The sequence below is a fragment of the Castor canadensis genome, chromosome 6 (assembly GCF_047511655.1).
Source record: "Castor canadensis chromosome 6, mCasCan1.hap1v2, whole genome shotgun sequence".
NCBI classification, from domain to species: Eukaryota; Metazoa; Chordata; class Mammalia; order Rodentia; family Castoridae; genus Castor; species Castor canadensis.
In genome coordinates this window covers 10,960,168-10,972,243 of record NC_133391.1, presented here as the reverse complement: position 1 = coordinate 10,972,243, position 12,076 = coordinate 10,960,168, and the positions used below count along the sequence as shown (strand labels likewise).

Sequence of the window (12,076 nt, the reverse complement as noted above, 5' to 3'; positions counted from 1 at the left end):
ACAAACACTCTTACTGAGCTGCACCCCACCCCCATCTTGTCATAAATTAGTGCCGTTCAGGTCCATCTAGATGTTTCATTACTCCTGGCACATTTACTTCATGAAGTTCTCTTACGGAGAGCCACTGAGGTGACTTGAAGCTTGTGGGAAATGTGAAGTGTGTAAAAAGAACAGGGCATTGAACTTCCAGCACTTGTAACTTGTAACTGGTGCAGGGGAATCAGATGATGGGGCTTGGTATTTTCAGCAAGTCCCTGTAGCATCATGGCAGCGTGGAACCTGACGTCACACCTGGGTGTGGTTTGTGATGTGATGTTCATGTCAGTGAGCTGCAGGGAGAGGTCCAGCCTTAGATATTCAGAGGGATTTGCCTTCTGACTTAGTGCTGGAGAGGTTGTGAGAGCAGGGAGACCTGCAGGGTCCAGCTGTCACTGTAGTGCTGTCATCATAACAGTGATTTAGACCTGTGATGAGGTGCTTTGAGTGTATTCATTTGTCACCCCTAAGTTACTGAGGCGGGGATTTCTCTTCCCACTTTATGTTTGAGGAAGCTGAGCTGGTAGCCAGCCCTCAGCGGAGCAGAGATTCTGCCCCAGGATTTGAGCTCTTATGTGTGTTAATTTGGTGTCCTGAGTCTGGAGAGAGGGTTGGGCAGGAACCACCGTGGCTGTGGTGTAGACAGGTGGAGCATTACAGAGGCAGTGGTGGGGTGGGGTGCAGCTCAGGTGAGCAGTTAGGGGGAAGTGGATGCTCTTTGTCCCTCACAAGAGAGACTGAAGGAGATGCTGGGAAGAACAGCTGCAGAAGAACAACTGGAGAGGTGAGGTGAGAATGGGGAGGGCTTGAGGCTGGGAAAGCCCAGGAGGAGAGATAGTCCAGTTGGCCTTCCTTACCCAGCTTCAGCTACTCAGCTGTCAGCTTCTGCTGGACCCAACAGCAAAGAGAGCAGAGGGACTGGAGGCATGCCTCAGCTGATAGAGAGTCCCTGAGTTCAAGCCCCAGTACTTCCAAAAAAGTTTTTAAAAAGAGAACAGAGATGTGCCACTAGACAGTTGTTGCCCCCTGTAGGTCACTCAGGCATTGGTGCCATGGGTGAGCCCAACTAGGCACAATGTGTGGGTGTGTGCACGAGCGGTAGAGTTGTGGAGGAAGGTTGTGGGCAGACAGGCCAGGTCCCCTTACTGCCTAGCTCTCGGACTTTTGTGAGCCTTAGTGGCAGGTTCTGATGTTGTGGCTACTGAGGCTCTGACACAGGTGTTAGGCCATGTCTCTTTGCAGCTCTTTGGTGTGCCTGGGTATTGAGTGGCACAGGCTTCCTTCTCCTCTGCTCTTGAGGCTGAGGGTCCTCCCCAGGCTGCATCTCAGTTTGTTCTCTGTTCCGTTTTACTTTTTTGAACAGAGACTAATCATAACCCAGGCTGGCCTCGAACTCAGCTTCCCAAGTGCTGGAATTACAGATGTGCACCACCATACTTGGCTAGAACATTTTTTTGCAGTGCTAGGGATCAAACCTGGGGTTGTACACATGCTGGGCAAGTGCCGTACTACTGAGTCACATCCTCAGTGCCTAGGCAGGTATTCTAACTTTCATTTTACTCATGTGGAAACAGATCCCAAAAGTTTAGGAACTGGGTCCCAGCTGGGGCATAAGAGTCTGGAACCTGTGGCCAGATTGTTATCTCTCCTCAGTTCAAGGCTGGGGGCTGGTATTTGTTGGTGGAACCATTTGTCCCAGCAGGGGATGTCGGGCCAGCAAACCCTTGAGAATCAAGACTGAGTGTCCTCTTTTACCTGGGCCACATTTACAGATTTAGGAGTGTAACTCTCCTGGTTGTAGGAGGGGTGGGCCCTTGGGTCTTTGCAGGTGGTCATGTTTGGCAGGAATTGGGGTCCTCCTCTGCGTGTGCCTTCAGGTGACAGCGGATCTTCTGTGCATTGCCTGGCCCTTTCTCCGTGAGCATGGGGGCTGCCTTGTGAGGCTGGCGCCAGGCTCCCTACATCCTCCTGTGGGAGGAGGAAGTAGTGTCTGCAGCAGCTGCCTGCCAAACACTGGGCAGTCAGTTGGGGTGACACTGGGTGTAAGGCCAGGGTAGATAGAGGACAGGTTTAGGTCTCAACTCTGGTCACCAGATAAAGGACAGGCCCTTGGTGTCAGAAAGAGGTGTTTGTAGCTGGGGAGTGAGAATCTGCAGATGGGGGCTGAGGGAGGGGATTCTCTTAGGTGAGTGCGGGAAGTAATGCTTGTTCAAGTTGTTGATGATGTGGCTGTCCCTGAGCCTTGTTGCTGAGGAAGACGTGATGGCTTGTTGGTGTGTCCTGTCCTGTCCTGTATCCATTACTTGCTGCTTTCGTCAGGTGTGGGTAGCTTTTAGACCTCTTGCTAGATGGCAGAATCACACACCGGGGTTTCTTTCCAGGTGTCTGCCTTGAGGGTTTTGGGTCTGAAACTTGAATTCTAGGGACCTGTTTGGGCAGAGTGTTGTGACACTGGCCTCTCGGGGTCTGATGAAGGTGGCCCTAGGGACTTCATTTCTTAGACACCTACTATGTGCCTTCTGCAGACACAGCTGTACTGGGTGCCGGCCCAATGGCAGTGGCAGGCAGTCCCTCACCCATGGGACTCATGCGTGTTTGAGTTCATTACAGACAGTCAGGGGGCTAAGAAAAAATGTGAAGTGGGGAAGATGCTGAGTTGTCAGGGGACATGGCCCTTCTCCACAGGGTGGTCAGGGGTGGCCTGCCTGCAGAGGTGACACCTGGCAGATCTGAGTGGAGCAGACCATTGGTGGGGGGCTGTGTTCTTTCAGAGGATCGGCACAAAGGCTTGAGGCTCTGAAGGAAAACTCCTGTCTCAGTCCCTCCCGTCTTTCTGCCACTTGTTCTGCATGTTGTCCTGCCACCTGCCCTTTATTTCCCAAAGGAACTGCATTGGAGCTCAGCAACAGTCTTGGGGTGTGGGTGGCATTGTGGTGACTGAGCCAGGGCCAAGCCCAGTCCAGCCTGGGTCTCCTGGTGTGTACTTTGGTGCCTCCTGCTGAGTGGCCACCACACTGCCCCCATGTGACTCAGCTGTGCTGCCCAGTGTGGTGCTGGACTCATTTGGGGACAGTCTTTGTCCTTCTGAGGGAGGCCACGGTAGTTAGCCTGGATGACCCTCAACCATTTGAATTGCTTCTGGTGGCGCAGCACTGTCGGGCCCAACCTGTCCTGGAGAGGGCTGGGGCCCAGAAGGGCCTTGCCTCAGGTGTCCAGGTCACGTAGCACCTGAGCCTGGCTCAGGCCTGAGAAAGCTGCTCTCACTCAAGCTGGCCAGGAAGTCAGGGTGCCTTTCCCTGAGGGGAGGCGTTCTGGAGCCAGACTGACTTAAGGACAGGGAGGACTGGGGAGATGGTGGCATGGACAGTGGAGCAGATGAGGTAGAACAGGGATTGGGACCTCCATCAGGAGGTATCAGGGCATCAGGAAATGCCTGATGCCAGGGGCAATACTGGGGATGTCCAGCCAGGACAAGTATGGGCTCCAGGCATGGGGCAGCCCTGAGCTCTGATGAGGGTGGCCCACCCATCTCAGCACTGCTGCTGCCACAGCTCCCTCTGTGGTAACATCAGCAAAGGAAGTGGTGGCTGGGGCTGTGTTCCTCCCTCAGTGATGTCACAGAAGCCATGTCACTTAGATAGGCCAGATGGGCTATGGAAAGCAGGATTATCACAAGCCGAGAGGGCACTGCCAGGCTTGGAGGCTCCAGGGGAAGACTGAGCCCTCAGTGCCAACCCTGCCCAGAAGACCTGCCCTGTTGCCATAGCTTGGTTGCACCCTGCCAATTGTTGCATATGCTTCCTGTCTGTGCCCATATAGGGAGATGCCACCCAGCACTGCCCAGTATGTTCCCTGGGGCGGCAGAGGGCCCTAAGCTCTTCTCGAGCAAATGGCCCCGCTCCCTACACACTTTGGGAGAAGGCTGTGGCAGTTGTTTGTGCAGACATCTGGGGGACCTGGGACCAGGCCATTTCACTCACCCTCTGGTTCCTGGCTAGAACTCAGTGGGCCCTGGTGGCCTGTCGTGGTCAGATTCCCCTGGGAGATTTGGAGATTTGCAGCCCTCATGCCGATAGCAGGCCACCAGCTTGGACTCTGCAGGGTTGTGGATGGCACATGCAGAATGCCTCCTTCTAACGTTTCTCCCTCTGCATGTCTGATCTCGCACCCGTGCAGGCATGACGAGTGTGCTGATGTCTGCCATTGGATTCCCTGTGTGTCTTAGCCGCGCACCCCAGCCCACCAGCCCTCCCGCCTCCCGTCTGGCCTCTAAAAGTCACAGCTCAGTTAAGAGACTGAGGAAAATGTCCGTGAAAGGTAGTTCCTATTCACAAATGCCCTCTGGCCTCTGATTTGTCTTGCTGCCTCTGACTCTCTTGCACCGTGGCTCTTCTTTTCCCTCTGTACAGCCTTCCTCAGCTTCCCGCACCCTCTTCCTGCCCTCCTGTGGGCAGTGTGTTTGGGCTTCTGGGACACTGACTGAGGTGTGGACAGTCCTGGCTTGGGATTGTAGGGTGACTGTCCCTTCCAGGGGGCTGGTATGTGTCTTAGAAAAGGTCCCCAGACAGCAGCCCAGTCCTGGTGCCCACTGCCCAGGCCATCTTGTGGCCAGGTAGCTACTCTTTCCCATCGGGTGGTCAGAGAAGCCGTCCTGCAGAGATGGCGCTTGGGAGACGTTAGTTCAACGGGTGCTGTGGGAGGCTGCGTTCTAGTTGGAGGATGTATCCAGAGCCGCGGAAGGTGCTGGAAGTTGTAGCGGGACTTGGTGGAGGCGCTTGTGGTGCTGATTTCTAAGCCATTCCAAGGCTGGGCCCCACGTGGAAGCCCAGGCTGCTGAGAGCCACGTGACCTTTGAGGAGCTGTCCCAGGGCTTGGGTGTGGCTCTACTGGCCTGGGTTTCACCCTCTGCTTCTGTCCTCACTGACTTTGTGACCTCTCACAAATTCCTCCATCCTAAGCCAGCATTTCCTGCATAGGTGACTTGGTGAGGACTAGGAAGGTCATGTCAAGTGCCTGGCACACAGCAGCAGTGGCTGCTCTAATCACAACCTTTAGGTGAGGAGGTGGCCCAGGGAGGGACTACCCTTGGGGCTCCTTGGCCTCCAGTCCTGAGTTCTGCACACGGCCGTCTTCTCTGCCTCGGTGGAGACAGATCTGTGGGCAGAGCCAGCCTGCCTACAGCCTCCAAGGCACCCAGCTTCTTTGGGGAAGAACACAGGCCCTCAGAAGCCCCTCTGGCCTTGGAGTGCATGAGGCCCTTGTATGTATGGGGTGTGGCATATGTGCCGGGTGCATGTGGGGTGTTTGGTATGTGTTTTTGTGGGGTATATACAGGGTGCATGTGGGTGCGTGTGGGGGGTGTGAGGCCATATGTGGTGTGTGTGTGTGAGGTATGTATATGGAGTTATGTATGTATGGGGTATTTGGAGCCCATAATGTGGAGGTGTGTGTGGAACACGTGTGTGGACCACATGTGTGAGGTGTATATGGGGTGTACGGAGGTGTATATGAGATGGGTGTGGGGGTGTAGAGGTGTATATGGGATGGGGAGTGTATGGACCACATGTATATGTTGTATATGGGAGTTTGGAGGTTTGCGGGGGGATGAGGTGTCCTGCTCGTCCCTGCCATTCCCAGGTGCTAGCAGCTGGTGCTGTACTCCAGTGACAGCTTGTTGGGTGTTGTGCTTCCACTTTTTTAGCTGAGGGAACTGAGACTGAGGTGGTAGGACTTGGTTACAGCACAAGAGCCAGAATCAAGCCCTGTGTTCCCTGATCCCAGCCTCTCTGCTCCACTGAGTCACCTATTGTCATGTGCCTGTCACCGTCCTTCTCTGGTCTCTGGGAGTTAGTTGCCGAGCTGAGCCTGAGTCTTTGCAGCCACAGGCCAGAGCATGAGTCTGAGTTCAAACCAGGTGCCCATGGTGACCTGGAGGTGGGGTGACAAAGCCTCTGCCAAGGCTGCTTCAGGGCTGTGCTGTCTCACTGGTCCCTCCTTTGCCTCCTGCTCAGGCTGAGCTGTGACTCTGCCATTCTGCTGACGCTGCTGCCTGGAGAACCCAGCAGGGCCAACAAGCTCGCTCTGGCAGGTTCTTGTCCTTGGTGCAGGGTTGATGTCTGGAGGTGCAGGCCTCTCGCAGCATCACACGTGTGTGTAGATGAAGTGCCAGGCAGCCAGTGCACTTCCTTGTGTGTCGCAGTCACTTTCCAGGGTTGCCTGGCTTCAGAGCTGGGTAGGTGAGTGACTGAGGAGCATCCTGCCTCTGCCTAACCAAGTTCTAAGATGGTGTGTTGTGACTGTCAGTCATCGTGCACACATGGGCCAGGCTCCCAGTACACACGGACTCAAAGCTTCCTTCTTTCACTGAGATTTTCACACAAGAGTTGTCAACAAATGTTGTCAACAAATGTTGACAACACAGCACCGCCAGCACGTTCTCCATGGTGGTTTGTTCTCAAAGCTGCCGTTAGACATCACAAGGGCCGAGTATGGTTTCCTGGGGCTCAGCTCAGGAAGGGGCAGACATGCTGCTCTGTGTCTGCCCTTCAGAGCCTCCTGGGCTGGACCCAGCCCCAAGCAGGTGACCTGGAGGACTGCCAAGTGTCCTGTACCTGCACCAAGGCTGTCCTGTTTTGCGTGCTAACCTTCCCCTCTTAGCCTGCTAACATTTCCTCCTGGCAGCTTGGACCTTTACCTGTCTGCTTCCTCGTTGGCATCATCTTCCCCCACCTTGCAAACCTGGGACACTGCTTACGTTCTTGTCTCTTCCAGGGGGGGCTCCAAAGCCCGAGCCAGAGCAGGTGATCAGATGTTACACTGAGGAGTTGAAAGCACCCCCAGATGAGGTAAGTGTCCCAGGAGCAGTGTCAGTGCTGCTCCTGCTTGGAAGCAAGGGCAAATTCCAGCTGAAGGGGATCCCAGTCCCCTCTTGGCCTGCAGGCTGCCCCCCAGGTGTCTCTGGGCAGTGCCATGCTCCCGGTTCTGTGGATTTGGCTCCTGAGACCTGTGTCATTCCTATCTCATTGCTGAGCCGTGGTCCTAAGCAGAGTGCTTCCTCTCAAGCCTAGGGGCTGGGCACATCCGCCTAGCTCCCCTCAGACTGGCCCTGCGAGAGTAAGGTGACCTCGTCCAGGGGGCACTCTTGCCCCTTTGGCTGTTGGGAGCACTGGCCAGGATTCCTATAACTAACGGGGCCTACTGAGCCCCTGGCGTGGTTTAGTGGAAGTCGAGCCTGGCTCTGTTGAGCCACATCTGTGGGCTCCAGCCCACAGAGCCTTAGAGTGCAGGAGTGGGGTGAGGCAGGACCCCTCCTGTGAACTGAGTATGTGGGAAAATCAGGGTAGTGGAGGTCTGCACAAAAGCCTGGAATCATCCTGCTCTTCTGCCCCACGTCTCCTCCACCCCACACCCAGCTCTTGTTCTTCGCCCTGTGCTCAGCCCCAGACTCCTCTGCAGGCTGCTGCACATGCCAGTGCACAACTAGCTGCTTTTTCTTTCCTGTTTTTGAGACAAGGTCTTACTGTATAGCCCAGGCTGGCATGAGCCTTTTGGTCTCCTGCCTCAGCCTCTCAAGTACTGGGATTATAGGTGTGTGTCACCAGGCCTGGCTCAGCTAGCTGCTTAAAACGCTTCAACAGGGCTCTGACACAAGGTACAACCCCAGCTCCTGAGTGTGGCAGTCAGGATGTGACCCTACTCTGGTCTTATCTATTACCCGTGTTCTCGCAGGGCCCCCTGGAGCAGCCCCTGCACTGTTGCCTGTTTCAGCACATTCTTTTCCTCTGCCTTGCTTGTCCATGTGACAGTTCCTGTGTCATCTGTGAAAGCCAGCTTCCAGGTCTTCTCCCTTTCGGACCTCCCCATCCTGCTGGTCCCTCTGCCTCAATGGCCCGTGGTTGTGATCAGCCCTTTATGGGCACAGGTCATAGGGACATCTCGTGTGTTCCCAGCTTTTGGAACAAATGGCCACTGGCTGGCTTTGACCATCATTCCTGCATTTTGGGAGAGGAAGCAGATTGGCACACTGAGGCCCAGCCGTTTGCAAATAGGCCCTGTGTTTGCTTTCTCTCCAGGACTGTATCATCTGTATGGAGAAACTGTCCGTGGTGTCTGGCTACAGTGACGTCACTGACAGCAAGACCCTCAGTCCCGTGACTGTAGGCCGCCTCACCAAGTGCAGCCATGCCTTCCACCTTCTGTGCCTGCTGGCCATGTACTGCAATGGGAACAAGGTGCCTGAGGGCCCGGGAAGGAGTGAGGTGGCCTGCTGCCTTTGACTGGGGGGTCAACTGCTGGGCTCTGGGTTGGCAGGTTGGGATTACTCCTGGCAAAACAGCCAAGAGCCTACATGTAGCTGGCTTGGGGTACTTTCTGAAGGCTGCTGCCATAGGTCTGCTCTGTGCTTTAGACAGGGGACCGTTGGAACTGCATCCCCCAGGTCCTCCAGCCAGGCTTAGGGAGAGATCCTGGGCTCCCCTGGGCTGCAGGCTTGTGTCTCACCGCTGCCACTTACAAATCCTTCATATCTTCCTTACGATGCTCTCTGCAGTCAGATACAAAGGCTCAGAGAGGGGACTGTGTCCAGGGTCACCTGCTGGGAGGAGCTGAACCAGGCCCTGACTCAGTCCTGTGGCACTCTATGCAGGACAAGTCCCACGCAGGCCCCTGGCTGATGCTCCGTGCGGTGTTTAGCCAGGGTGACAGAGTTGGGAGGGCAGATAGAATCAAATCACCTGACAGCCCTGAAGGCCTGGCCCAGCCCTCTCCACAGTCTCCCTGCCTATGCTGTGGCAGTGGTGTGAGGCAGTGGCAGTCCAGTGGGGGTTTGTGGTTTGCAGGGCGACAAGGTGGAGACTTGCTTACGGAGCTGGTCTCCTGGCACCTCACCCCATTCGTGAGAACTCTGTGATGAGCTTAGGTGCACTTTTTTTTTTTTTTTTTTTTTTTTTTTTTTTTTTTTAAGGCAGTACTGGGGTTTGAACTCAGGGCCTCATGCTTGCTAGGCAGGCATTCTACCACTGACACTCCACCAGCCCACAACTTACTTTTCAATGATAAGCCTTAGCCATCAGTTTCTGTGAGGGGAGGCTGCCTGGGCACCGGGTGAGCCGTGCCAGCCCATTCCCCGGTAGCCTCTTCTCCCATCTGGACGTGGGGTGACTGGCCAGGTGCTTTGGGGCCACCTGCTCAGTCTGTTGCATCTGCCTTGTCTTAGGATGGGAGTTTGCAGTGTCCCTCCTGCAAAACCATCTATGGAGAGAAGACTGGAACGCAGCCCCGGGGGAAGATGGAGGTGTTTAGGTTCCAGGTGTCCCTCCCTGGCCATGCGGACTGCGGAACAATACTCATTGTTTACAACATCCCTCATGGCATCCAGGTGAGGTCCACAAGAGGAGCCTTACGGGACCTGTGCGAGTCAGCCCCACCCCTCCCCCAGCAACCTGCCCCCAGCGAGGCAGAGGAACTGGAAGGTGGGTCCAGGTATGGAAGGAGGTAGTCCTAACCCTTCCTGAGCTTGGGAAGGCTTCCCAGAGGAAGAAGCAGTTTAGCTGGACTTGTCCTGGGCAGAAGGCCCGGCAAATAAACAGAAAGAATACTGGAGAACTGGGGAGCTCGTGAGCAGGTAGGCATTAAGGAGCCCTCCAGGTGGCAGAGTACAGGGTGGGGAGGGGCTGGGGAGCAGGGCAGGAGCCTTGTTCTTGAGATACCAGCTCTGTGACCAGGCTGGGCTGGAAGTGGCAGGACTAAGACTGGATGTCAGGAGTCTAGGCCCTTTGGGTCTTGACCTGTCTTGAGCCAAGATTGATCTCAGAGATCCTGACTGCTGCTTGTTTTATTGAGTCCTGTGCTTTTCTTCTGGTCTCCTCCCACTTCTCTATGACTCAGATTTGAAAGCATTCCAGATAAAGTTAGCGCCTCAGAGTGGAGGGAACTGTCAGTTGTACTTGGACATGGCTCTGTATAGCAGAGGGCAGATCCCAAGGCCTGGCACTGTTCCACCCTTCTCATTCTCCTCCAGTTTGCTGCTGGACTCAAGGCCCCTGCTCTTAGTTCTTAGAGCAAAATGTAGCCTAACAGGGTCACAGAGAAGCACAGAGAACCTTGCTCCACCAGGTTCCCAGGGGCATTGGCAAAAGAGAAAGCTGGTGGGAAGGGGTCTCAGGCCAGCAGATTGAGCAGTTTCAGGGGACGGTGGGGTAAGAGGGGACGTTCACTTTGAGTCTTTGAGGGGCTGGATTTATCTGGTCACTTCATAAGAATGGATCCGTCCAGGAAGCCTGGTCTTCCAGGTCCCCTGAACCTCTGCAGCTGGCCAGAGGCCTCATGCAGCCCTCCCAGGCTGGTGTCTCCTCCTCTTACAGGGCCCTGAGCACCCCAACCCTGGGAAGCCATTCACAGCCAGAGGCTTTCCCCGCCAGTGCTACCTGCCAGACAACGCTCAGGGCCGCAAGGTAAAGCCCCGCTGCTCACCTCCCTCCAGGAGGTTAGGCCTCCTGTGGAGGCCATGCCTGGGCAACAGGGCCACTGTGTTTACTGCTGCTTCCCAAGGAGCTGCTGTGAGCCCTGGGAGGGACACCCTGGCCTCCACGGGGGCTCCAGTAAGGAAGTAAAGCTGGCCTGATGCTCTTCAGGATCGGGCTGGCAAGGCGCCTGCCTTAGGACAGGCTGCCCAGTCCTGCAGCCTGGGACCTGAGCGCAGCTTTGCAGAGCAGTTGGTGTGGGTGTTTCCAGATGGGCCAGGAAGGGTGGGGGTCCAAAATGCATGGGTGAAGGAGTTGGAATACTGGGCCTGCTGAGCCCTGGGAGACGGGTACTCTAAGCCCTCTGAAGCTGTGGGCAGGGGAGCTGCCAATGTTCCCATTAGAAAAAGTGCTGGGGATGGAACCCAGTGCCTCACGTGCATACTAAGCAAACACTCTTATCACTGAGCCATACCCCCGCCCCAGCCCGAACTCAAGTAGCCAAGCTTAGAGGTTGGGAGGGCAGTGAGGCTGAGGAGGATGGAGGACAGGAGGCTGGAGGGCAGTGAGGCTGGGGAGGGTAGAGGACAGAAGGCCTGGATTGTAGTGCAGAGGGAGTGAACTTTGGAAGGAAGACCGTTTGGAGGGCGTTGCCTACTTTCTGGCTGGTGACCACAGAGATTGTGGTGCTGAAGTAGGGATGGCTTGCTGGGTTGAGACTGGTGAGATCTGTGGCGTTGTGGGGCCCACTCAGGGGTTCAGTGCTAGGACTGGTTAAGCCCACCTCAGAGGACGTGGGTAGTCAAGCTGTGCACCACTCTTCTCCCCCTGGGCCAGGTTCTGGAGCTTCTGAAGGTGGCCTGGAAGAGGCGACTGATCTTCACAGTGGGGACATCCAGCACCACAGGCGAGACTGACACAGTGGTGTGGAATGAGATCCACCACAAGACAGAGATGGACCGTAATGTGACAGGCCATGGCTACCCCGACCCCAACTACCTGCAGAACGTGCTGGCCGAGCTCGCTGCCCAGGGGGTGACTGAGGACTGTCTAGAGCAGCTGTAATCCACCAGGCCTGCCTCTAGTGACCACCCTGGCCCCTGTGGCCACCTAGGCTGCCTCTGGGTGGACAGTGGGAAGGTGCCTTCCTGAGAGGCTAGAATGTTGGGGCATAGAGCGCACCCTCATGAAGCCAGGTTTCTGCCTGCCTTGACTTCTTCCTCTCTGGGTAGGAAGATCTGGGGGATCCAGGCAGCCCTGGGCAGTTGTACTTGTGGGGGCTTAAGATGCAGCTACCTCAGTGCATGGATGGGCCCTTCTGGAGGGGCTGCTCAGGCAGCACCCGGGCCTGGTGGGTGAGTGGGAATGGCCCCTCCTCCAGTTTCTGGGTCAGCTTCTCATACCTCAGATTTTGTTTGCAATAAAGACCCTACAGCCAAAGTCTGCAGACCCTGGTGTTTGTCGGTAGAGAGCAGGTATGTGAGTGAGATCTAACCCCCACGAGGAGGTCAGCAGCCTACACACTGCCCATCCAACTTCAGCTAGTGAGTAAAGACGAAGACTAGTAAGTGCAGATCCTG

At 55.7% G+C, this 12,076-nt stretch overlaps 1 protein-coding gene across 4 annotated transcripts in view; it reads left to right on the top strand.

The window, feature by feature from the left end:
- Dtx2 (deltex E3 ubiquitin ligase 2) overlaps nt 1-11,936 on the top strand; it is a 34,467-nt gene extending 22,531 nt beyond the window's left edge. For 2 of the 4 annotated variants that reach the window (XM_020156402.2, XM_074075689.1), the window contains 6 exons: nt 4,213-4,353; nt 6,808-6,881; nt 8,109-8,267; nt 9,251-9,412; nt 10,398-10,487; nt 11,334-11,936. In XM_020156402.2, the coding sequence (XP_020011991.1) occupies nt 4,213-4,353; nt 6,808-6,881; nt 8,109-8,267; nt 9,251-9,412; nt 10,398-10,487; nt 11,334-11,561 (854 nt within the window). In that variant the 3' untranslated portion in view covers nt 11,562-11,936. The remainder of the gene's footprint in view (nt 1-4,212; nt 4,354-6,807; nt 6,882-8,108; nt 8,268-9,250; nt 9,413-10,397; nt 10,488-11,333) is intronic. The other 2 variants (XM_020156404.2, XM_020156403.2) reach the window with 2 other exon arrangements.
- Nucleotides 11,937-12,076: the final 140 nt, after the last annotated feature.